Source organism: Nipponia nippon, unplaced genomic scaffold (assembly GCF_047370975.1).
Source record: "Nipponia nippon isolate SJK-2023a ecotype South Korea unplaced genomic scaffold, ASM4737097v1 scaffold_1, whole genome shotgun sequence".
Classification (NCBI taxonomy): domain Eukaryota; kingdom Metazoa; phylum Chordata; class Aves; order Pelecaniformes; family Threskiornithidae; genus Nipponia; species Nipponia nippon.
This window is the reverse complement of record NW_028262290.1, coordinates 50,063,022-50,090,418: the sequence shown is the minus strand read 5'-3', so window position 1 is coordinate 50,090,418 and position 27,397 is coordinate 50,063,022. Positions and strand designations below refer to the sequence as shown.

At 43.2% G+C, this 27,397-nt stretch overlaps 1 protein-coding gene across 3 annotated transcripts in view; it reads right to left on the bottom strand.

Moving 5' to 3' along the window:
* Positions 1-26,391, bottom strand: part of KCTD1 (potassium channel tetramerization domain containing 1) — a 110,521-nt gene extending 84,130 nt beyond the window's left edge. Inside the window, exon 1 of one of the 3 annotated variants that reach the window (XM_087754606.1) lies at positions 26,277-26,391. Coding sequence is in view for 1 of the 3 variants with exons in the window: in XM_087754579.1 (XP_087610705.1) it covers positions 18,881-18,889 (9 nt within the window). In the remaining 2 variants the exon portion in view is untranslated. Of the gene's footprint in view, positions 1-18,880; positions 18,934-18,981; positions 19,000-26,276 lie in introns of those variants that run through there. The other 2 variants (XM_087754614.1, XM_087754579.1) reach the window with 2 other exon arrangements.
* Positions 26,392-27,397: the final 1,006 nt, after the last annotated feature.

The window sequence follows — 27,397 nt, the reverse complement described above, 5'->3', positions numbered from 1 at the left end:
TTCCCATCGGCAGGCAGGCATTCAGCCATCCTCAGGAAAGCAGGGCTCCATCACGCATAACAGTTACTTGGGAAGACAAATGCCATCATGCCAAACGTCCCCCCCTTCCTTCTTCTTCCTCCAGCTTATATACTGAGCATGACGTCATATGGTATGGAATAGCCCTTTGGCCGGTCTGGGTCAGCTGTCCTGGCTGTGCCCCCTCCCAGCTTCTTGTGCACCTGGCAGAGCATGGGAAGCTGAAAAGTCCTTGACTGGTGTAAACTCTACTCAGCAACAACCAAAACATCAGTGTGTTATCAACATTATTCTCATCCTAAATCCAAACCACAGCACTATACCAGCTACTAACAAGAAAATTAACTCTATCCCATCTGAAACCAGGACACTAATGTGACTGATTAATGGAAGAGTTTTCATTTTATTTTGACCAACAGTTGTACTGATAGAGTCTCATCACCGTTATCACAGCTGCATTGTTGTGAAGACGACCTACACAAGCCACCTTTCTGATGAGAAGACCACTACCCAAGTGCTGTGCAGCTACAAACGTGTATCACTTCTTTGATCTTTGATACATGACGGAGCCTGCCTTCCATCTTAGGAATTAGAGCAACACGCTACAAACTTTTGTCTTATAAAATCGTGTGGCATAAAAAACCTCTACTTAAGCACACAGGATCCAATAACCATGTTTAAAAACCTCTGGTACCTCCATTTCCACAGTGTTAGACAGCGCTAACACAATACAAGCCAAAATGGTGAGGTCACTGCTCCAACGGGAACAGAGTAATGAGGTCCAATATCCACAAAGAATTTGCATTCACATGCCATTGTTCTGGAGTCAGTTAATGATTAACATGGATTAACTCCTATGCCTTATGGACATAATACCAGGGTTTCTCTAAAATGCAGGAATACACGGATATACTGTAAGGATTTTGAAATAGATTATATTCTTCAAGACTGCACAGTGGTAAAAAGCAAAAATCTTACATAATATTAAAAATGTGTACCATTCCTGACTTTGCTGCCAAAGACCGGCCATTATTTTACATGTAGTGCCTTGGTATTTCAGGTCATGCCTGCCTTGTGTGATCCGTGCGCATGCTGCAAATCAAGAGAATGTGATAAGGCAGCAGGAGCATGATTTAGCTTTGATCTGAGGATGGATCCTGACTCTGTTATGTTGCTGAGAGTTTGTGGGCACCAAAGAGAATACGGTAAGTTTGCTCAGCAAACTGAGGGTGTGACATTAATGCAACTCACCCAACACTGGAGCCTTCCATACAGCCACCTCTACAATAAAACCACTTCCCCACTAGTTAGATTAAAGCCAGCATGGCTGTGCTGCTTCTCCTACTGCCACATTTACTTTTGCACTTAACCATCTAATCACATCCTCTTTTTTCTACAGGGCCTTTGCCTCATTCAGTGCCCAGGGTGGATGGGACTCATTGAATAGGCATCTGCAGTCTGACAGTTTGTCTGCAGATTTGCCTGGAGCTGAAGATACATCCTTTGATTCTATCTCTGGCTCTGCCACAAAGTTCCTATGTTAAGATACTGGACTAGTCACTTAAACCAAACCAAAGTGGACACCAAGAGCCTCTTTTTTATGCTGTGGGTGCCTGAATCAAATTACTTGAGATCTCATTTGTGAAAGAGCTAAGCACTCATTGCATGCAACTGGAGCAGAATGCTACAAAAAATGCTAAATATTCTCAAAAAAGATAGACACTCAGCAGCTCAAACTTAAAACTAGTAGACAGTTTTAGCCATGATCTCCCTGAACTTCCTTTCCTTCATGCAAAATGCTTCTTGCAGTATGGGGACAGTGTGACAGTTACAACTATGTCTCTGGGAAATGGTATTTCCTTTCTGTAAGACGTTAAGGCTTCAAATCCCCATTAGGACAAAAAGAAAACCACTTACAGTTCTGAGTGGGGCACCCCTCATACAGCTTCCAGGTGTTCAGGTTGTCCCATGTAGTCGCTTGAATCAGCAGACTTTTGGCATTTCTAGGTCATTTGTACACTCAGTTTAACTGAGAAACCTTTCCTGGTTAGGATTTCATCAAAATGGATACGTTCCAGCAAAAACCTTCAGTTTTGACAGAACTTTTCTTGACAGACAACTGCTTTGTACACGTTTCCTATCTGGACTGCTGAGACTCTCTGGGAAGAGCGTACCAGTCCCACCGTACAAGTTTCTGTTTCCAAAGGTTGTTGCTTTGGGTGAAGTCAAACTAGGCTTGCAAAGGCACCTCATTCATCTGAACTCTGTGGTACCAACTACAGATGCTCCAGAGCCCCAGGGGAGTTCACCTGGCTCAGGTCATCATCCCACGCTACCAAGGGTGACCAATCTCCTTCGAAAGCCCAGTAACCCTGGGCCATCTATCCAACCTGCAAGGCCTTCAGATTTGCTCAGAAGGGTACCCTGCTTCAGATTTAAAGTAGCCAATTGGTGCAACTTTATATAAACTATTTGAATGAAGCCACTACCTATGTAAACGTCAAAGGTTTATACCTTCTTCACATACATATGTCCCTGTCCACGCTACATCTGAATCTCTTCATCTTTCAGGAACAATCTCTCAGAAGAGAGATCACCTGTCCTTCAAGGCCAGTGTCCAAGGGTGGCAAGGAGCACCTTGAGTAGCCCTGTTTGCTAAGAACTACAAACACAGGTGTAATCAAAGCTGTTCCAAGGAGAGGAGATGATAGTCATTCTATCCCTCCTGGACTCCAGCCAGGTATTTCTATATCCTTTTTCAGCAAAGCTTCCCACCCTTGGAAGATGACAAAATTTAGGCAAGACTATTAAAAGAGATGGAAAGATTTCAGGAGTTTGTGGCAGCAACTACAGGCTTTGCTGTTTGGGTTCTGTGCACATCACTTCTAACAGGGATCAGTGCAATCTGGCATTTAAATAATGTTACCGTGGGAGCGGTTCTTTTCTGCAGTGTGCTACAGTTTCTTGTGCAGTGTCAAATTTGGTATCATTTTGACATCTGGTCTGTGGCACTCATCCATCTGTTGTAACTGAGTAGGTGTTGGGTGGAGTTGGCAGGAGAGGCTTGTTTAAGTGTTTGTTTTCATCCTGTAGAGGAACTGCAGAGCCAGCTCAGTAATTAATTAAATACTCATCTTAAAAAAAATGTGTGTACTAATATTCTAAAGAAATGGGGAATAAGGCAGCTGGTGCTTCTCACTGCTGAAATGCAGAGACTTTGTTCCCATTTCTCCTTGGTTCCATGTTGTTTTAGGAAGCCTTCCCCATTGGGCTGGCACTCTGGTTTCTCTTCCTGACTCAGCCAAATGCCTCCTGGCTGAATTCGGATAGGTCACTTCATCTTCTATGCAGCAGGCTCCCTCTCTGTAAAATGCATCCAAAGTTAAACACCTCTTTTGTTATACACTTTGAAATCTGCTGATGAAAAATGCAACAGAAGAGGTGGCCATTATCATTACTATCATTATCGTGCTTTGTGGTTATTCTATTCAAATAATCACCACTTTAAATTAACCTTTGGTGTCATCTGCTCATAGCAAAAGAGAGGTTCTCCTGAGCACAGTGGAAACGCGTCCACAATTTCCATAGCTGCCTCTCCAGGTAAATCTGTGTCCTTTGGGAACTTGTTTCTCTCATTTCTCTCAGAAGAGAGCCCAAAAGCACTTCTCTCTGTTTAACTGCCTACCCATAACCTTTCAGAAATGCATGGTGTACCAAGCAACCCTCTCCTCCTCCGTGTGTGACTAGGGAATGCTCCACCTGCTTGGTTTTAACTTCTGGACAGACCCTGGTATTCATTTCTTTCCCTTGGGACAGTGACTCCTGCTGTTCTGTTTGCCAGTCTACTGGGACATAGTCGCACTTTCTATCTAGCAGTTGGTTCTACCCTGCTCTGTGATCAGTTCACGGAGTGAAGAAGTTATTGATAGCATTTATTAATGCCTTCAGCAGAACATTTATTTGCAAATGTAATAGATAACCAAGGAAATGGGGGAACTCCCTATGCACAGCTAAATATAGCAGGTTTTGTCCAGCGTATCTAATCCTGTGAGTTTCTGACCACCTCCACAGGAACGCTGGCACAGCGAGGGATGCTCGGAGCAGCTTGCAGATTGCTATTTTGTGGCTGGCAGACATGAATGCCAAACTCATTAATACTCAGAATATATTTAAAGATGTGCACCCACCTATGGAGATTACATGATATGCCCTTGAGAACAGAAAACTGTGATCTGGCTGTTCTCTTTCCTCCCTTCCCCTTCTCATGTACACATAGCAATAGGTGTTACCCTAGGAGACTCTGTAAAAGAGTTCGTGGGAAGTTCATCACATATTTTCTTCCTATTTTCTGATGGCCCTTGTAAGGCCTGGCATCTCGGCACTCTCACAGGTTAGCAATTTTGCACCTAAGATTATCAGTCCTGTTACACAAAAAAATAAGTCAAATACTGGGCTCTCAGATGCAGTTTCTTATAAAATACTCTGTAATAGCAAGAACAGAAACGTCCACTGGGAACACTGATTAAAAAGGTCAAAATGTGACCTTCCTTTTTTTTTAGCTAAATGACAAAAAAATTCAGCGTTGGCAATATCACCCTGAAGTCACCTACATTTTACCTATAGTGCCACTCTTTACTGCCAGGGAAAGGTAGAGGAAGTCAATTGATTTTATTTGTAGATCAGGTTAGGCAGAAAGGTTTTGTATTATCATTTCTTAGCTTGCAGAATAAAGCAGGTACTGTATGTGGGAATAAAATTCACCTTCCGTTTCTCCACTGTGATTTGTGTCATAACAGACTTTTAGTTTCTTCTCTAAATTATTTTCCTCTCTGTAATATCCTCTGGTGACTCTTGGACCCTGAAGTGCCACTAGCCGCAAAATTACAAATAGGAATATTTTGAACTCTAGTCATTCACAAGAAACTTGTAATCCTGACATCCCACAAATATTATATTTGCTGTGAGATGAAAGGAGCTTACCCTGTGCTTTAATCATGTCTTATTCATTTCCATAAACTAGAATTTCTTCTCATTCAAGTATCTCCCCATTGCTTTCTTGCCCACCCCAGGACTGACAAAATTTCAAATAACCCATACCAAACTAAACATTTTTTTCTAGTAATTTTGCAGCAGAACATGACCACTGCAGGAGTAAGGGAAGGAAAATACACAAGAACAGTGAAAGGAACCTTTGAATTACAAAATTTTGTAATTTTTGTAGACAAAAAATATGAAGGGACCAGTACAGTTCTCCTTAAAAATGGATCACAGCTTTGTTGTAGGGCACTAAGTACAGTCTTTGCACAGCCTTCTCTCCTGTCTCTCTCCCAAGGACCAGCCTGGGTGAACCTCACTGTGCCAGCCCATGCTGAGCAAAATGGTATTTGCTGTCAGTTATATGTCCTGCATCAGGGAGTTTCCATTTGGTATCAAAATGTAATTCCTCTTACCAGCTTTAGACTTGCTGGCTTTATGTTTTATTGTATTTCTGATCTTTGTGAGAACATTGCCCTGGCTGTTTCAGTTTGCAGAGGTAGGGAAACACACAGAAATAGGCGGGAGTGATGTTACAGCCAGTTCTGGGCAGAAATTTAGGAAAGCTGAGTCTTCCAGGAATCACACCAGTTTCTTTGTTACAAATTAACACTGCCACACAAACCTTTTCTTAATATTTTGAAAGAGTAAAATAAAACATATAATTTATTTTCTCGACTGTATTCTTTATATCGTCTACCTTCATCACACTCTCAGTCCTCTCTACACAAACCAGCTTGCACACAGCCAGGTGATGACTTTCCATGCCTCTGTGTTTTTGTGTGGTTTGGGTCCCTTCTGTATTTACTCTAACTTTTGTACAACAGGGTGACCGGACCTGCTCACTCAGGTCAGTGTCTCTCTCCTTGCAGGCCAGGCTTTGTACCCCACTGGTCCTGGGCAGCCCCAGCACAGGGCGAGGAGTCTGGCTGCATTATGGGAGCCCCCTCTCACTGCCCTCCAGGTCCTGGTGCTGCTTGGAGTCTCTGTGGCTCTGCCTTCAGCAACCGGGCACCACAGTCTGCCCCTTCCACCGCTGCTCTGCTCTGACATGACATGTAAAATAAGGCTTTAAGAGGTTTTTCATAACCTGATGGTGTATAGAGAACTCGAAATATTTATTCTCACATTTGTCACTGTCTGTGTTATCAAAGTAAAAAATGAATGTCATCTTCCTCTTCACATAACTGTATTTGGGTCCCCAAGTTTTTCAGAGCCTTGTCTCACCCTGGGTGGCCAAGGGGCCAGACAATTTTGACAATGTTGTTACCTCCAAATGTCCCAGCTTATTGTTCTGATAATTCATCAAAGTTTTAAAGACCACCCCTAGGGCCTATCTGTGGGTATTCTACTGCCTTCCTTGCTAACCTTTCACTCTTCATTCCTGCAACACGTGGTTTCATTTGTAAAACAGACGCTAGGGCAGAATTTTGCATCTCACCTCGTGACTGCTAGATTATCTTAACAGCATCTTGTGAGTAAAGCTATCAAAGACTTTCTGAAATTTCCTCTAAAATTAATATTAAATGCTTCTGCATAATCCATGGCTTCATTGAGATACTTCAAGGTTTTTTTAGGAAGTTAAAAAAGGCATGCTTTTCTGTTACTGGATCAGTCATGCTTAGCATTAAGCTCGTGTGCAGATTTTATAACTCACTAACTTATACTTCAACCTTTCTTTCTTTTTCATGTGGCTGAGATGATCTTGATTTTAAAGTAAAATACACGCCATGTTCCATTGATTTGGTATAGGAGAGTAGTCTATTTTTAAGGGAAATGTGCATGATTTTGTTAACAGCTATCAGCCTTGATTGATGCCATCTGCTGTGGGAGGTTTGTTACTTTAGCATGTCAGTCTTGCAGTTTCTCTTCTGATACCTCAATGTTTGACAGGCCCCCATCTTTAGTAATTAAATAAAATATGTAGAGAGTGAATGTATTTCCAACCAGTAAAGACTGATGGGAGGATATAATGTAGTCTCTGCAACACCCTTGTCATTTTTAACTGCCCCTTTGGTCCAGCAAATCCACTGATTCTCTTTCAGATATTTATATTTCGCATTTGTTTGCAGAAATGTGTCTGTTTGCACTTGAAATTTCCTCTCACTCCTCCTGTTTCCCATCTTTCACTTTTCCTTGCCAGTTTACGTTCCTTTCTTTCGGGTTAGCCAGGGCTAGATTTCCTTTTCCCAAAGGTTACCTGTTTGGTTCATCATACTGTGTTTGTTTTTTCTTGCCTGCTTCCTTTTTGGTTTCGGGGTATGCATACCTTCTGTGATGCAATTATGGTATGCTTAAGTAGTTCCATGTTGAGGCTCAGGATTGTAATGTCTTCACTTCTGACTCATTTCCTTCTCTGTACCTCTTTCCAACCCTCTCTTCCCTTCAAATCCAAGAAATTTAAAGGATTATATTTTAATTGCAGTGGAGTTTAAGTGTTAGCTAGCTATTAGATTTCTATCTCCACCCTAGAAGGCTTTGTATGATGTTTTGCATTTCTTGTGTTTTACTGGGGTTGGGGGGTATTTGCATTAGCTTCTTTATTTAAGACTGGCCCAGACCCAAGTCTCTACGCTTCTAGATCCTGCATGAAACGCAGTTGTGACACAAATAAGTGGCAAATCCAATTTCAAATAAACATCCTGCCAAGGCACTTTGAATGGAAATGACAAATTCAGATTGGTCAGACCAGTTGATGCTGGAGCATACTTCAGTATGTTCAAGGGCATTAGCAGGGTTTTGGAAAAAAGCTGGATATGTTATCAGGCTGGTGCTCTCCAGGAAGGGAGGAGTTGCTTTGCTTTTTTTACACCATGATCCTGTTTAACCATGTTTGCTAAACAAGAAACTGGGAAAAGAGTAAGAAAATCCTGGTTTAAAACCAAGAGACACACATGCTTTGTTTTAGGATCTCCCTGCCATGGTAGGACAAACTGCTTTAATCAGTTTCAAAACCTGTGCACAGCTCTGGAACCTAGAGTAAGAAAAGAGGCATTTAAAGGAAAATGCCAGGAATACTGAGAAGTGGGGAACCGAGAGGATCAGGGAGGAAAGAAGTGACATCTTGCCTTCTGCTCACTCACTGAAAGCAGGAGTATGATCCATACAGGAGGTGAAAAGGGGCAAAAATGAGGAAAGGGTCAGGCAAGGCTCTAAACACGAACAAATGGTTTGCATATAAAGGCTGGCCATGAACGACACCAAATTAATGGACTGCAAAGCTGCAACCAAACCTACACAGGTCCAACTTAGAGCGGGGGACCTGGGAGTGTTTCAAATCTGGATGCCTGATCCAGTCCCATCCCATCTCTGCTCTGGCAAGAACCTGCTTCCCTTCCCTGTGAGCCGGCGTGGCAGCCAGATGGGAGTTGGTGCACCCTTCAAGCCACGTCCCCCGTTTGGATGTCTCGGAAGCACAGCAGGCATGAGTGCCACCCCACACAGCGGAGGTCATTTCAGAAAGAGAGTCATCGACTTCGGCACAGTGGTATGGGGCCTAATTGGCTGTGGCTAACTGAAGTCAATGGGAAAAGTGTCCTGATGTAAGTGCAGGACTGAGACCTGCATGAGAGAGGAAGAAGCAACCTCCAGTTTTATATTAAGTTCTCTGTGGCCTTGGCAGTAAGGCAACATTATGTTCACTTGACTTCGACTTTAAAAGGAGATGTATAAAAGAGGAATAACACCAACATATTTTTAAGGCACAGAAAATTTTAAAAATATATATATTTTGAAACTGACCCTTGGCGGCCTGTTTAAAAGAGCTTGAAACTATCTGAACTACACAAGGAAAAAGAAAAAAAAAGAAAGAAAAACATGCCCACGAGGGCTGAAAAATCACTTCAGTAATAGATGACTTTTAACTTTACATCAGAAAATGTTTGGCAGGCATAATTTCAAAGTGTTAGGGAAATGTGTGTGCTTGGGTGAAAGAGCAAATGTAGTCCACAGTGAGATTTATCAAATGTTCACATAAACCATCAGAATCTGGCAGGGCCAGCTGCCCGTGGAGAGGGGCAAAGAGGATCACAGCTCTAAACTTTGAAAATTTAATGAAGCCCACTGATTTCTCACAGGAAATTTTTCTTTGAGCGTGTTCATGTGTCATGGGAATGCTAGTGAGCAGAAGGCTCTGACAAAATGCCAGCTACAAGGCATAAGGGAAACAAAACCCTTCAAGCCCCACCAAAGGCCAAACCACCCTTTTCCCCTTTTAAAGCTGCAAAGATTCTTGATGCACCAAACCCCTGAGCATCCTTATGTGTTATCCTTAATCACACAAACAGGCCTATTGACGTGATTGGGGTGATCAGGAGAGTTTTGTAGGATGGGCCACTTTTCAAAGAGACCAGAAGAGCACCAAACTTCCCAGGGCTTGGGTGGGAATGTGCGCAGAGGCTTGAGCCACCCAGCAAAAGGAGCAGGCAGTGCCATCTGGGGTATTTGTGGGAGCTGACTATTGGCTTACAAAAGGAAAGAGGGACATCAAGGCAAAAAAGGAGGTACAGGGCTAGGAGGATAACAAGCAGACAAAAAAATGCAGTTTAAATCAGAATTTAGTTATCCTTAGTTTTATGCTACAAATATCTAAGCAGCTTGCTTTTGCTACTCTGTTGGAGTAGCATCCTATCAAAGAAGTGTATTCTTTTAGCACCTTTTGTTGTACAAGATGTTTTTTAAAAAAGTAGGTTTTATAGTTCAGACACCTCAAAGATCTCCTATCCCATTTTGCAGCAAGTGATGACATTTGGGAATGCATTTACTTGTGAGATTCCTTGGAGCACGGGGCCGTGACAGCAGCGCACACACAGCTGCAGCGTTGCAGGCTCCTGTGTGCCAGAAATGACGAGGCACCGTATGATACACCAAGGCAGTGAGGTGCCCCAGACCTGAAGCGGGCTTTTGGAGAGTGACAGAGGCGCTAGAAATATCTAACAGCCAGGCCTGGCTGCAAACATCAGAGGAGGAAACCAGATGGGCGAGTCTTACATTCCTTGTGAGAGTCTTGACAGGTTCTGGATAATTAGTTCATTTAAACTGAAGACAAGCCAGCAATACCTTAGTCTTGATCCCACGTGTGCAAAGTATGAGTGGGAGTGAGGGGTACCCAGTGCCTCCCAGGAATGGGCCATGTCCTACACGTAAAAAGTCAGACTTTGATTCTGTTTTTCACTTTCAGCAGGACTGCGCTGGCTTTCCAAGTCCCCAAGGAGGCATGAAAGCCATGTGTCTGTTCGGCCCAAATCGTTTGTAACTCATACTTTCCATATGAAATTCACCATAAAATAACAAAGAGAAATGACTTAATTGAATTTGTTTGGAACCCAATATCAGAGCAGTGTAACAAATAGAAAACAGTCAAGTGCCATACAATCAAACAGTCAGGGAGAAGTTACAAATTTCAACACACACGCAGCTGCCTTGTGGAAAAATAGTCGAAACTACTACATTTAATATGGCTGTGCTTCTATAATAATTTCCATCCAGGCGTGGAGAAACACTTAACATATTTTGCTTGAAATTTCCCCATGCCATTTCCTGGGACTGAAAGGGAAACTGTGGATCTCTGCAGCTGAGTGATTAGCCCAAGGTCATAGGGCAGGAGATCTGGAAGCAAAACTTTGGACTCTCGGTGATGTACTTTCACCACAAGACCATCCTTCAGTCTCCTTCACGCTGATGACTTTGGAACTAGCTTTAAAAGATCCAGTGAGACGCAATGATGGGAGTGCTAGATAGCTACACTAGACAGCCAGAGGCAACAAAAATGATTAGAGGCATGTGGGGGTATTCCTAAACAAAAAGATTAAGACCAGAACTATTTCATTTAGAAAGGAAAACAGTAAAAGATGATAGAATTGAGGTATATAAAATAATGAATAGTGTGAAGGAGAAATCAGATGCCCTTCATAAAACAAGAGGGCACCTAATGGAATTTAAAAAGGCATTAGCTTATAAATGGATAAGGATATCACTCTCCAGCTTCTCTCCAAGCAACCTGTGGAACTCTCAGTTGCAGGACACTGATGCAAATTGTTCAAAAAGATTAAAGAAAAGAGGAAAAAATGTACGTAGCCAATAATAAATACAGAAGATTTCTGAGCTAAAGAAAATACTTCTTCAAAGCTACAGTTTCACCTAAAAGAACCACCTCTTACCCTGAGAAGGGGTAACTCCCTTTATTCCTGATTGAGTTTCACCTGCTCGAGTGCAGAAGGCCCAGCAAAAACTGCAGCTGCCTTCTCATGTGTCCCCAAACCAAGAACACTCCTGCCTACACATTGTTCAGGAAGCCTCTTCCTCAGAACAGCTTCAACAGCCTTAGAAATTCAGTTTTCTGCTAATAGCAAAAATCACGTCCTCATTTTGCCTCCAAGAATCCCAAGCTGTCTTTGTACCGCAGAGGCCACTGTAAGGAAAAGCTGGAGGGTAAGGAAGGTTGCACCATCTCATTCTTTTTCCCTCAGCTTACATCTGCAGCCCCCTCCAAACTCCACTGCTGCTTTTCCTCCCTTTCCCTCTTTCTCCAGAGCCAAGCTGCAGATCCACGTAAGATCCCACCTGGATCTCATCAATGCCCGTCTCTTGGATGTCTAGGGCAAATCCATCAGCCTTTTGTTTGTCTATACACAATGGAGCCCTAACTGTCCACCTCTCCCTTTTGACTCTCTTTGAATCCCTCCATTGGTGCTGCATCTGCCAATTTTCACCAGTCTTCAAGGCTCTCCCTAACTTCCCTGCATCCATGACCTCCCTTTGATAATCAGGGTGTTAATTGTCCTCTGTTGATCTAGTCTGCCCTTTTCTCATTTTCTCCTATAATGGTCTTCATGCCTTCACCTACAGTCACCAGCTGGTACAGCTGCCTTGACATCACCTGTAGGGCCCCCTCTGATACAGATGGTAAGCCCATCTAACCCCTTCCCCCTTTCGCCTTAACTCTTACAGCAAAACAGACTGCTATAGAAAAACGGTGCCAAATTTGCCTGTTACTGGCAAGCTAGGAAGGTCTGTTTACCTTGTGTGAGTGGTCCTTAGCGCATGGATTATCTCTCTGCAGTGTTTAGAAAAGTGTTCAGTATAATGGGTACATAACGGGCTACAGAAATGATAATGATCCTCTGAATTATTCAGCACTGGTCCCAGGTGCTGAATGGATGGACCATCAGTCTCTCTTAGGACATCTTAACTAAACCTCTAGGTGAGTCCTGGCTTATTTAGAAAGCAGTGCACCTTGGGGAGATCGGTATTAGTATTTTATTGAGAGACTCCCATTTCATTTCTTTCTCTGAGTCTGGGCCACCACGGCACTCTTACCTCGCTCCCTGGATGGCTGCATGGTCACACTGATGGGCCTGTCCTCCCTTTGTAAGACATGCTATGCACAACACCTCTTCCATCTAATGCCACTGCCAAGTTCAGCTCGCACAGGGAAATAAAGCTGGTTTTATTTCATAAGAGCACTTTGCCTTAACTTTGAGCTACTTTAGCAGCCCCTGGATACTTTGGTTTCCAACGGTTATTTATGTTCTCAACGTCTGCCACTCCTCTCCTCTCTTCCCCCTGCTCCTCTGGCAACACTGATAGCGGGAGCTATTATTAATTACTTGTTGAATACCTGCAGTGCTCTGCTGCAGTAGGAGAGACGGTCCTTCCCCGCCAGGATTTATAAGCTGGGTATACAAGTAAACCAGTGTGCAGAAAGTTTGCCAGGTGATCGGATGATGAAGAGGATGTTTTTAAGTTAATGTTTGTAAGAAGGTGAGAAAAAGAGAAAAGGGCTCTTTGTTCATCTTTCTTTGTTAAATCTCTCCTCTCCTTGTTACAGAATATGATGAAAATGAAGTGAGTGCCACTAAACAAAGCAGAAGAAAACGGTAAGCATTGAAGTTCTAACTTGGAAAAAAATGAAGAACTATAGAAAGAGAAATAGTTTTGCAGCTGGAACCGAGAAGAAATGATGGTTCCTATCTAAAGGGCAAATCAGAAATTCCTCCCATTGACAAACACCACGAAATTTTCACTGATAATAAGAACAGACATTGAGGATTTTTTTCTGTGAAAAATTCAGGTGTTTTTTTTTTATTTTTCTGTCAGATGGTCTTTTTCAAAATTCTATCTAATGAAAATTCAAAATAAATAGTGGTTTTCAGGTATGAGAAAGGTCCGGTTTCAGTTTTGTAAAAGAATCTCGAATTGCTTTTTGACTTTTTTTTTTATATATGTTAAAACGTATTTTTTCTTTAAAAAATGAAACCTTTTCTCCACTGACAGAAACATTGATGAAAAAATTAGTCAACTGTAGCCTATTGGGACTGTGCAGGTAAGGTCACCGAGGTAAAAGGTTGGCAGTCCTTTTTTTGTAAATATTCTCCAAGTACCCCAGGTTTTAAAGACATGACTAAAGCTGAGTATTACCACATTCAAGGTCTCACTTTCAATGCTGAATCTTCTAGATATTGAATTGGAAAGCATTCTTGGAAACTATTGCCCAAAAAAGGGCCAGTTTATATACGCGTTTATTGCCCTTTAGCTTGAACAGTCACTTCACTTCTCTCTGGGATTTACTACCTGTGTGTATTTATATAGAATAGTCCTATCTCTTTCCAGACTACACTTTGCTAACACGAACATTCATGCCTCTTTGAATCTCCTTTCACAAGACAGATACTCCATTCCCCGATCATCCTTCTAGCTGCAGTTCCAGCTTAAGTTCACCTTTCTCAAAGATGGATGCTCAGAGCTGCACACTGTGCTCTAGATTAAGTTTCGCCCGTGCCTTATGCAGAATTATTAACATTTCCTCATGTCTGCTGGAAATACCTCGCCTGAGACAACCTCCCATCATTTCTGCCTGGCCAAATCAAAACGTGGCTTCACAGTTCTCAGGTGAGAACTAAAGGCTGTGACAGGTGAGGTCTGGCAAAACCTACTACAGCAGTAGGAGACAGTTGTGTCCCCACTCCAGCTGCCTGTTTGATAGAGGCAACCACACTCACACAGAGCCAGGAGCGGGATGCACACGCCTGTGCCGACGTACTACCAGTTACAGTCCTGCATGTCAGCTATCCTGCAAATCAGCCTGAATTATGCCTGTGAAAATTAAGGAAAACCCATAGATGCTTATATGGAACCTGAGGTTTGGGGCAGAACTGAGTCACCAATGCTGGCTGAGGGGGAACGGCCACAATTGTACAGGTCTCGTTTGAGAAGCAGAAAGAGCCATTAACCTGGGTGAGACAGAACTCGCTTCCCTACCATCTTGGGGCAACCCTGCTGTGCAGTGTTACTTTTTGGTTTTTTAAAGGCTGTTCCTTATTCATGAGTGCGTTGGGCAAAGAAAACCAGTTGAGTAAAAGCCACTAAACAATTTGTCAGGATGAGTTGTCCTTTGCCCCAACAAGCACTTCTAAGGTTTGTATCCCTCACCCGTAGACTTCGGCTACATACAAACCACCTGCAAAGCCGCATTTGCGCTAACCTGCCAACCACATCAAACCGGTAACTTCCATTGCCAGTGGGGGTAGCCAGCCAGATGAAGAGCTATCAGGAAAAGGTTATCAGGTGAGCCATTCATTTCATAAACATGGGCTTACACCAACTGAACATGCAACAGCATCAACTTTGGTTCAGTTGGATATGGAATGTTGTTTATTTGACTTCTGGATCAAAAGCATGATTAAAATATACATTACAGAACCCAGGATTATTAAAGCTACAACACACATCATCAATATGGAATGTGCTAATGGCTTTCACGCACATTAAAATTTTTTTGAAGGTATTATCAGCTAGGAAGATAGTAGTTACTCCCTCCTCCCACCTACAGACATCCTCTAAATGTATATATATATTCAACTTAATTTAACAGAGACGTAGTGAAAGAAGAGGTACCTCTGCCTGCACAAGTAGTGAAGTTGGACAAAATAAAAATGAAGATGTGCATTTTATATTTTTCTCCTTCAGACAAAAAAAAAAGAAATTGTATTCTGTGGGAAGTAGGATGACAGAAATTTGTATTTTAACACAGGAAGGCAAATTAATTCTTTGTGAAACAACACAGAAGTCAATGGCACTGTACCAGAGATGAATTTTACCCAGGCTGTAAAAAGAAAACATAAGTGCAATGCAGACCAACAGAAGAGATTCCATTTAAAGTAAGAATTATGTTTCTGTCAGAAAAAAACAACAACTAACTAAATTTGTTTCCTGGAAGGAGATCCAACTTGGCTCCACTGCAGCAGTGTAAAAGGATCCAAAATAAGTAACAGCAGGCATCTCCGCTAAAATTTGCTTCTGATCGACATTATTTTTCCTCTGGTACCAGAGAAGAGTTGAACACATATTGCAAGTGAGGCACAGTAGTTTACTGCACAGAACATGAGAAAGGGGGCTAAAGCTCTGGCATTTAAAACTTGGCTCAGCCAGTACATGGTCTTAAACAAACCACATACACTCTGTGGGGCTAATTCCCACCTAAATGCTTTCTATTTCAGAGACACATAAACTCAAATTGGGAGGGTGGGCAGGGCGGGGAATATTCTTAATTACACCCATGCTCTATGTCTGCTTTCCTACACGTTAAGATGTGGGGTCAGACCCTCATTGCAGGGGTGTTAGCAACACCGAGGGACTACCAGCTCCCTGAAGTATCAGCATCGTACTCAATCCAGCTGACAGCTAGTTACACGAAAGCAGGAACTTCACATTATGCTTTAGTGGTGGCAGTTTGTATATACCAGCACACATTAATACATGTAAAGCACCATAATCACAATCTGTGCATCTCTGTCTGTTTTATGGTATCCTCAAAATGTTTCTAAAGTAGTTGGAATACAGAAAGCAGAAATTATCATTCCTTCCCAGCTGGGCTCATGTGAAATGCTGCCTGACTGTGCTCATGTGAAATGCTGCCTGACTGTGACTGGCAGATTTGATATTTTGTTAATTGTGAGAGACCCCACTTTGAATAATGTACTCACATTTGTTACGATCAGTGAATATTTCCTTTCACATTGCATTTTCTCCATACATAAACTTATCATAATCCAACAAAGAGCCTATGTGTGCAAGTCTGCTACATGCAGCCTTTCCCCTATGCAGGGGGAAGGCTGGCTTTTTTGCATACAATAGTCATGTAATTTTTCATTTCTGCCTGAGTGAGATCCACAATGAATGGAAGTCTTCCTCATGCAAAATCATTTGTTCTCAGGTTGTTCTGACCTAAAACTGAAGGCTTCATTCAGAGACGTTTAGTAAGAAGTGCTACTCGGAAACCAGTAACAAAAGCTGCACCAGACATGAGGAAATTGCTTATTTAAAAAAAAACAAACACCAAAAACCAACTAGGGAAATACACTGATGTGACAGATGAAATTGTAATGGGTGAAAAAAAAAAAAAAAAAGAGAGAAAAGAAGAATCAGGAGCCAACAAAGTTCTAAAGTTTCATAGTAATTTGCCTTTTAAAAATTAGATGTACACCAAATATTCCCCCCAAAATCTTCCATCTAATTCAGTCATGTTCAAAATGGAATTTAGACGAAGGCAGTGTTTCTAAGAGAAAGAGCAACACCTAAGGTCCGAATCTGACTTAAATCCAGAAGAATTCCACTGAAATCAATGGTTACAGCAGTGCAAATCAGCAAGAGATCTAAATCTGTCCTAGCTGATTCCAGATCTATCTTTTATTTGCTATATGGCTTTAGGCAAGTCAGTGACCTTCTTTTTATTTCTCAGTTTCTCCATCCCTAAAATGGTGATAATACTGCTTGTAATACATGAAGACGGAGGGAACTAGTTAGTTCCCTAACGTGGTCTGGATATGAAAATTGCTGGGGATCAATCATTTTTAGTTGCCTCCATCACCTTTATTGACTTTTTATAATCTTAATACTCAGCTTTTTGCTTGCTTGCATATTTCTCTTTTTAAAACCATGAGCCATAGCCTGGAATCCTTATTTAAGTTTTACGCTGTCTACTTCCATGGCAGGATTCACACGAGAAAAGCGAGCACAAAATTTGGAACTTTGCCCCAACAACAACAAACTGCGAGGATATTTCAAACAGAACTCATAAATCACGGCACGAAATTAATCCCGTTTAGATTCGTTTTTTAGAGCGCAGAGGAATGTGCACGTTAACTGACCCACTGATACCCAAACAACGAGGGCACAAACAGAAACGTCGCAAACCCTTCTTCACCCTTATTTGAATAACGTACGCTGCGCTGATAGTTGCAGCAATAGTCAATGTTGATCAAACAGTGAAACCGCGGGGAAAAAAAAAAAAATCATAAAGAACAACCCAACCTGAAAACACCCTAACGTCTGACAGCTCTGAGAGGGACCTCTAGTGTGTGCTAGAACATTTTGTGTTGTGCTTCGGGCGTCATTAATACACCAAAATCACCGCAGTCATTTTGAATAGGCGAGGTGAAGTTTCGCCAAGTGCCTCCGACCTGCGGGCCGAGCATCCTCGCACCGCCGCTGCTGAACCCAACCGGCACCAATTAAACTCCCACTTTTTTTTCTGCACACCCCTCCCCCTCCCCCCCCCGCCCCCGGAGTGCTCAAGGCACCAACTTCCTCGGCTCGCCCCGCAGCCTCCCCGCTGCGCCCGCCCCGCCGCACCGCGCAGCCCCCGGCGCCCGGCCGCCTCCGCCTGAGCCGCCCCCGGCGCTTGAGGGGAGGAAGATGCAGATGGAAAGTTGCGTTTCAGGCGCAGCCTTTCCCCCGCGCTTGTGACAGAGCAGACAAATAATCGCCGGAGCCACCGGCCCCAAAGCGCCCGCACCCGCCCGCTGCCGTCCCGTCCCGTCCCGTCCCCGCCCGCACACCGAGCGCTGCGTGAGGGGCGCCGGGCGCTGCGGCCCCTTCCCCCTGCCCCGCCCGGCGGCGGGCAGAGCCGGAGGTCCCTCGGCAGCCCCCGCCGCTGCGAAAGGAGAAGCGTTTCGCCCATTTTTAATTTGCCCGAACAATCCGAGCACGCTCGCTGCCCGCAGGCCACGCTCAAATAAACTTGTATCTCGCTGATTGGAAACAGGCGGCGAGCGGATTTTTTCTTTTTTTTTTTTTTTTTTTCCGTTTATGAGACGGCGGACGCGGCTCCTTCTCTTCCGGGACGGCGTCGGACACCGGGGGACTGGGGAAACGGCGGCCGGCCCCGGGGTGCGGGGAGGCGGGGGGTCAACCGCCGTCCCGCCGCCAACGGTGGCGGCGCCTCAGCCGCCTCATCCCCCGCGGCGGCGGGGGGCCGGCGGGCGGCGCGGAGGAAGGGCGGCCGCTGCCCCGGGGCCGCCCTTCCCTTCGCCGCCCCGGCAACAAAGGGAGCCGCGGGGGGCTCCGAGGCGGGGGGGGGGGGGGGGTGCGCCGCGGAGCCACGGCAGCGCCGGGGTGGCGGAGGGGGGGAAGGTGCCTCCCGCTCGCTCCCTTTCTCGCGCACACACACAATGGCGGCCCCCTCCTGCAGCCCGGCGGAGAACAATGCCAGCCGCGCACCCCCCGCGCGAAAACATACACATTTAAATTAAATAAGTCCCCCCCGCACACACCAACCCCCCCAAGTCCCCCCCTCCGAGAGGCGGTGGGGAAAGGAGGAGCCCCCCCCCCCCCCCGCCGCACGGCCCCCTCCCTCCCTCCTCTCCCTCCCTCCCGCCTCCCCGCGGCGCTGCGCGGGGGCGCGGGTTGCGCGGGGGAGCGCGGCGGGCGAGGCGGCCGCGCCGCGTCCCCGCGCGGGGTGCGAGCGCCCGGCACATGCGTGGAAGCGAGCGGCGCCCGAGTCCCTCCGCACCCTCCGCTGCAAACAACAACAATCCCGAGCAGCCCTTACCTGGAACATCGGAGCCGCAAAAGTGTCCCCCTTTTTTTTTTTTTTTTCCTCCTTTTTTTTTCCCCCCTTTCTCCCCTTTCCCCCCCCCCCCCCCAACTCACACTTCCGATATTTCTCTCTCCCGGCAGCGGTCTGCTCTCCTCGCTACACCAGAGAGAAATGCAATAGCTTGGCTAAGGTAGACAGAGCAAAATACAGAGAATAGTTGCTCCAGGGCTTTGAAACCCCTCAAGGCAAGGATCAGGATACAATTAGCTCATGTCTCTACCTCCAGTCTGAATCAATCTCCGAAATAAAATTTAAATTAAATTAACTGATCACACGGGCATAAAATTGATCTCCTTCGAAACGTGCATATAGATAGATAGATATATATCGCGTGTATTTTTTTTTTTCGGATTTTTTTGGTGGAAAAAACAGTCTCATTCCAGCCTCCAACTTGCTTTTTACTCTCCTCTTGCACAGAAAAGCTGATTTTAATCGTTGTGATTAGTTTTGATGTAACGTTTCCGCGGGCGATTTCTGCAAATGGATGGAGTGTTTCTTTGCCAGAAGAGGGAAAAGCAGCAGATGATGATAATTATAAGGATTGTTGGTTGTTTCTTTCTCTCTTTCTGTCTCCCTCTTTCTTTTTATTTGTATTTAGATCTGTCTCTTCACTTTCCCGAGTTGACCTGACATTGCCATTGCACTAAGGTCGCACAACTTGTTGATTAGGATCACCTCCCGTTTTGATCGAGGGATATGTGATAATTTGGCAGTGGAGCAACACATTTTCTGTTCCCTTGGCTATATAACTTCCCAAATGACGTGTATAAAAATAAGCACATGGAGTCTGCTTTGCCCCAATCAAGTCTGAATCAATGCCTGGGGGTGATACACAAACTCATTTCAAATGTTCAACCATGCAGAATTGCAAAAAAGATTGAAGGAGTTGCACTGCATTTTTTATTTTCTTTTTTTTTTAAAGCAGCAAAATTAAAAGAAAACAAATCCATGTAAGCAAATCCAGGAATTTACCACTTAGGTTCATGTGACATCGCTCGCAAATGCCACTAACTTTCCTTCTCCAATTATCCCATTACAACGGAGCCTTGCCTTTTTCCTTTCCCCTTTCCCTCAGCCGGGAGTTTGCAGCTCCCTTCTCCTGAAGAAAACAAAAAGCGGGGGTAACCAAATAATTTACAAATCTTATTCTTCATCAGCGTTCCCTTATTCTACCATTCCTCACCTCCCACTCCACTGTATATTGCGTTGTTCAAAGCTACTGTGTATAGAAGCTGCATTTTTTTGTTGTTCTTGTTGTTAGAGTGGGCTATTTTGTCATAAACCCATGGGTCACCTCCCATTAGTGTCACATCCTCCCAGTATACTTTTGTGAAACGGTATGTTTCTAAGCACTTCACAGTCCATTAATTCAGAGACTTTGCTGACATTTCTTATGAAAAAGACCAGCCTGTGAGGCCAAAACTGCCCCATAAAGCCCCTGAATAGAACCAGTCTGTCCAGCGAATACCTACAATTAGCTTTTTATTATATGTTTTTAGTATTTTAAAGCATTACTTTATGCAAAATATAACAATCGCCTTTTTCTCCTAAGGCAGTTGCTGCAGCCTAAGGAATGACTAATTCCCTTGCTTAAAAATACATCCAACCCAATACATTCTTTTTGTCCTTTCTCTTCTCTTTAAATGATCAGCATAATAACGTGGTAGGACTTCTCACCCAGGAATCACACCATTTGCGAATGCTTTGTTACTGCGATATAACGAGCACAACTACGTTCGGTTGATTAACCAGGAACGGCTGACAGAAATGAAAAGGAAAAACTTCAAGCAACCACACACTTACCTGCCCCAAGAAACACTCAACATGGCTTCGTCTTCAAATTTTATTTTTAATATTCTTCCAAAAACTAGTAGGACACAAGAGGAAAAACTCCCCTCAACCATTTATGCCTTCTCCAAGTGGGTTTATGTGGAACAGGGTCATTACAACTCTTGCTAATGTTATGCAGCTTTAGCAACAGAGTCATTTTTAAGTACTTAAAGCTGGTTTAATAACTTAAAGATTCTCATGGCTTGTCAATTAAAAGACAATAAAGAACATTTTTGAAGTTTGCCATCCAGATGAAATGAACAGTTTACAAAGTTCAGTAGACCTGTGTCTTGACCTAACTTTATTTCTGTCTTACTGTGTGTCATGGCAAAAATTTTTATGGCTCCTTGTATGTGACTGCTTTAAATGCTTCACTGCTCTTCTCTTTCTAATAAATAAATAAAGCAATGCCAGCAGCCTGGCACTCATTAGCGGCCTGCATAATACAGAGAAAAAAAAATCAGTAAAGGACCAAATCTTAATTTTAAGCTTGCAAGTGGCTATTATGGAGAAAGGTGAAGAAAGACAGCAATGTAGCATCCTTTAAAAATGTGAAAAATATCCTTGTGCTGTTACTTTACCTGCAGTGAAGAGTTTATCAAATGATGTCAGCACTAGATAAGAAAAGGTGTATTTTCTTAAGAAGTAAGAAAATTTATTTATTAGCTCAAGAAGGCTCATTTGGTAAAACTTTCATCTCTGCGTCAGATAATCAAGGGCTTAAGTCTCACATCACGTTCGTGGGATAGGGCAAATGCCCACTGGGGTAGCTGCAAACCTGTACCCAAATACCCAAAGTACCCACATATCTTTTGGGTAGCTATTGTTCCCTCCGTTTGTCCGCTATCATAGCATGATGGGACTGCAGCCTGCTCCTTCCCTCTATACGGTGGTCAAACATATAAACGCACATGAATAAAATGGAGGTATTCTCAAAAAAGTCGATGTTAACTGCTACACTGATGCACTGTCTGCATCTCTTTTCACATGCAAATTAAACATTTCCATAGTACTTTCCCAGGAGAGGAGAGGAAAGACCCTGGCTTTGCTTATTCTTCCTTCTCAAAGCTTTCAGTATCCGCAGCAGCCTTACCTTAACTCAGGCCTGAATTTACTACTGGTGTGGCCGTACTCTGATCTAGGGATGAATTTTTGTCATCGGGAGAGTTCACAAGGGACCAATATAAACCAAAAGGGCTGTCACATATATCTAAATAAGTTAGCAAGGTTTACCTTTATTAACGGCTCGGAGGTAATTTGCATACAAAGGAGAACACATTAAACCAAATTCTGTTCTGTTTTACTTGGAGTTATCTTTTTTTAAACAGGTTTACATAAAACTACATTGTGTTTGTGCATTATGAATATTTTACTGATGCTGAATAGCAACCTTAATGAGCTCAAACGGAGCTCAATATTTGATTTCTGAATTTTTCCTCAAATCATCACCTGTTCATAGTTAGCCTCTGGAAAACTATAGTAGTTTTGCCATATCATTGTCAATGTTAACAGTTTGGAAAATTGCAGCTTTTGAAGAGGCAGGTTTTCCAATGGCTGCAGATCATATGTGTCCGCTTGCTAAAGGGCGTTATTTCTGATTTAGCTGTAATCCTGCCTGGAAACAAGCATGGGGGCTCTTCTTGGGAAGGCCCTCATGTCGGCTTGACCTTCTTTTGAAAGTTCCCTCCTGCAGTTCCATAGGCTCTGTATGTGCTGCAATCTTGTTTCAAAAATATTAAGAAGAGCAGCTAAGTGTGGAAATAAAAGCCAGCAACAGTTGCCTGCATTAGATATTTGGTCAGTGGCTCTTTTTTCTTTTTAGGCAAATAGAAAAGATTTTACATTGCATTTGAAGGGGGAGATTTATGAACACAGTTTCTCCAGACTTCTTTTCCCCAAGGAGTGTTAAAAATAATGTATTTTTTCTTTATTACCAGTAACATTTTGATGCAGTATTTGAAGAAATAGATTTTGTTGCTTAACTGTGAAATGGATTGAATAGCGCAAACCATACCAAACAGGGAAGTAGCCTAAGCAATACCATCCCTTCTGCATTTGTGAGAATAACAGGGCATCAAGCCACAGGTCTACTATAGGAAGGTGGCAGAACTAATGCAGCAACAAGAACTTCTACCCTGTTTCTACATAGCCCTTATGTACCCCTTGCACTTATGCCACTTATGCTCTTTTGCTCTTAGTTGACAAACAAGCTGAATAAAAGTATTTCCGTAGCCCACTACAGTTCCCAGTTTTGAGGCTGGCTCTGTGTTAGGCAGTGCAAATGCATACAGAAACAGAAGTAGTGACGGCTTTCCACGTGGATCTCTCGGCTCTGCCCTCAGCTGCCCCAACATGACAGCTCTGCCTGCCAGTCACTGTAAGAGGAGGTGATGTCTATCTCTGCATCAGAGCACCAAAATCTCTTGAACTCCAAGCTCACACAGTTACCTGTTTCAGAGAATAAGACTAGAGTCTGTGGGTAGCTGATTTAAGGAGAAGCAGCGTCACTGGAATGGGAGGTGAAGGTCATTTATGTAATTTTGTCATTGGTATGAAACCTCCCAGATTGAACTAAGTTCTTCTCCAGAAACACCAATTTTTGGTGTACCAAAATCTCCTGGGAGTTTCTGGGTCCCTTGTGAAGACATGGATAAGCTTGCAGACTGTATGGGCAATTGAGGGACCACACAGTAGTTTCACAGAAAGCCTTTCTTCAGGTTTTTGGGGCTCTTCCATGGGTGTCTTTCAGAAGCCTTCAGTGCCCCTAAAACCCCTGCCTGCAATGGGAGCTGGAGATGCTAAGACCTCCAGCAAATCATGACACTTGTGGAAAAGTGAAAATAAGAAGAATTTAGAAGATTGTCTTTGAGTATGCAGGATTGAAAATGTGAATCCTGGTGTCATCGCCTCCTATGTGTATATGGATTTATAATGAACTTTGGGAAATTCTCTGCATTTCTCTGATGTTCTCTGCTTCCCTCTTCCCTCCCCAGTTATTCCTTCCTGAGAAGCAGCCCCTCTGCTTGCTCGGTGATTGCAGAGGCTTTCTGAGGGGCACAGCAGGATAGTACCATACCGGCTTTTTTTCCTGCCTTCAGACATTTGTTCCACAGAAAAGTCTGTCTGTCTTGTCTGCTGCAAAACAGGTGGGAAAGGACCAATTCTGTATAACCTGTGAAGGCAGAGGGCAAATCGGAGTTCACCTCTGCTCCTGCTACCTACTACTTTGACTGGATTTCCCCTATGCACATTTGAAATCTCTCCTTTCCTTGCAAGCCAAATGTTTAATTTGGATTAGTCACTACGCTTTACAAAAAGATTAATGCGTCCTTATGGTCACTGTAAGTTTTTCTGAGCTGGATCATGTGAAATATCAGCAGGGTTGAACATGGAAGAAACTTCAGTTGGTTTAACCGCTCAGATAAAGCGTGCAGATTTCAGGGCATAACTGATAATGTATCTCATGAGATTGTACAAATTGCTCTAAGATCGTTCCAATTTAACTGCTCAACTCATTCTAATTAAAGACTACGCTGAGGAAAAGAGGGTAAAGTGTGTGTGTGCGTGTGTGTGTGCGTATATGTGTGTATATGTTGGGGGAGAAGGGAAGTCGGTAAGGAGAAAAATAAGCATTTGATTAACTTGGTTTTGCTATTTTATATTCCAGTACCCTATAATAAAAAACATGGTTTCTAGAGGTAATATAATCTGCCTCATTCTCTGTTCATCTAGTCCAGAACCAGTCAGTTTTACTTCATGGTTCTATTGCCCGAGCCAAAACTGCTCACAAGAAGCCCTGTCATACAATGGAAGTACCTTCAGGGCACCATAGAAGTTTATGTTAGTGTATCTCTTTGCGCATCCTTTGGGTGTCAGAATCTCTTAGCTTTTCTACCTATAAAAATTATTCCCTGAGCACACCTATATATGTAGAGACAATAAGCAAAGGTATTTGGTGTTGTTAAATAACAAAACACACTAACAACCTTCCCTCCTGGATTTTTAACATTAAAACCACCATTCTCAGAAGCGTTACTCAGCTGTACCATGAGTTTTCAGAGAGAAAATTGACATTGATGTTACAATACTCTCTGTCAATATAGCTGTATTTCTAAACACACTCTTCCAGAAAGTGTGAGATACTGGCATAATATGGTAATACATTGAGATAGTTATTTGAAGTATGAATTTCTACCCAATAAACCATCCTATTCAACAGAGGAAATATTTCAGAGGGATACACAATACAGCTTCAAGGGAAACTCAGGCTGCGAAATCTGGATTTGTGACTGTGTTTTGAATAGCCCAGAGTCTGGGAGTGTGTGTATTGGTCTGGGATTGTCAAGCAACTGATCTGGATAAAGAAAGGGGCAGATCGTAGAATTTGAACAGGGTTGTTACTACAGCCACCTTTCAGAAACAGTCCGTTCCAAGGTTTTAGACCTACAAATGCTGATTGTAATGAGTCATCCGCAGATTTTGGAACCAGACTAATTTTCTAGACTCATTGTAGAGCAAGTGTATCTTTTAAAAAGAATATTCCAAAGAGATACTCGCCACCCTTCTGCTAAAGAAGTAGTAACTGTCTGGAACATTCCCTTTCCAAAACAAAAGTGTACTATAGTTTGTGTTATATTTCTGTGTGACAGAAATTACCTTATGTTTTCAATGATATGCATGAGATTTGAAAAACTGATGTTGCTAGCATCTCCTTGCACTCTCTTTGTAGAAACAGGAATCTGCAGAAAGCAGCTGTACTTTTCTGTTTGGAATAATTTGGAGAAATCCACTTTTAAATCAATGATGTTTTTCTCCTAGCCGCTTCCTGAAAAGCAGCAGTTTTTCACCTCATACCGATTCTATATCACTGTCATTTCCCAGGTTTGCAAGGAATTATAGGAGCTGGGCTACTCTGGCCATACTTGATGGATGAGTATATTCAAAGGAGGAAAAGTGCATAAATGTTAAGCTACTATGTGCTTTGTTCTTGGTTCCATATGTAGCGTATATATCACAGCTGCAGTTATAATGGTAATTTTCATGTTTTAGTAATGTCCCGGTACCTTGTTTCATACAAGAAACTTGTAGACACTGAGCAGTGATAGACAACAGTAGGTTTTTGGGTAGTGTAGCAGTGAGGGGTATGAACCTTGTGGCCTCATCACAATCCTTATTTGTTCATTTCCTGGTCAAAAATAGTGGCTTGCCAGGAGCTCATTGATATTTTAATCCATGCCCTGCTGGTCCTGTCACAGCTGCTAGGGGGACATGAAGAGACCTACTAGTTTAAAGAGGATTTTACTTGACTGCCTGTGAAAATAGACATAGTCATCTCCTAAGGCAGAGGCTGAAAATGTCTGCCAGGGAAAAACGCCCATCTGGCAAAACTCTCCCTCTCATGCCACAGTCACTGAAAATTGCTGGGCTAGTTCATGCAAAGGCAATACTCCCATATATACCTCCAGGCAACCTTTCTCCATCCAGACCAGCATAACAAAGATGTTGAGAGAAGTCCTACCTTGTCAGCCAGCCTCCTGCTAGCCTGCTTAGGGTTTTGTCGTTGTATTTCTTCCGATCTTCGGTTGTCTTGTGAGCAACTGAATCATGGAGTGTGTATGTGAAAGAGGAGGCTCTAGAAAAGAAAGGACACCATGATCACCAAATAGAAATCCAAAGGCAGTTCAAGGAAGGTGGCACGAAAGAGGCATCTCACAAGTACACATCGGCAAGCCAGCATTGCTGCCAAGGCCACGTCTATACTAGGAACACTCCCCTGACAGATATAATAGCAAACAGTGTTGGCAAAGAGTCAGTGGCTTGATGTAGCTGGCATAGTTGCTGGTGCAAAGAAGGGAATAGGGCTCTGTGTCAAGGCAAGTGACTGGTTTCTCTTCTCTCTGCAACTACGCTACCTGTGCACACAAATAGCTACTCCAAAGTGAAAAACGACTACTGCGGATGCACTCACATGGGCAAAACTGGCTTATCCCTCTGTGTGCTGCACTTCTCTTCCCCAGAAGAAAATGCAGAGTTTTGCTAATGCAGCAGCAGCCACCTTTGCTCTCCTGACGTCAGCCAACAGAGAAAAGCAGTATCCAAAATGATCAGGAAAAGTCAGAAATACTGAGAAAATATTCCTTCCCCTTTGCCTGGGGATTTGCTGCCATTTATCAATGGCTTGGTCATGATATTGTCTCCCTTGATTTCTCTCTTAAAGAATGATGTTCTCAATTTGCCTTTTTAACTCAATGGTCAGCTAAACCACCCACACCAATGCCTAGGACAGGAGCAATCCTCTCGTGGTTATTTCCCTGTGTCCACATAGAGATAGATGTGGAAATATACAGATTGTGACTATGCAGTAAATTCAAGCCAAACTTAAAGTAAAATGAGTGAGGTCACAGAGAGAACCTTGCCAATGTTTATTACCTTATGCTTGTCCAAAATAAATTTCATTTGATCATTAGTCATCCTCAAATTCAGGATACACCAATATTTTTTAATTCATCTCAGGCTTCTCACAATCCTCTTCAACTGCATGGGACAATGAGTACCATCAGCAAGTGTCACTCACTCACTTTTTTATTTTCCTCTGCCAGCTCACTAGTGCAAACATTCATTGTGAGCAGTTTCAGTGTC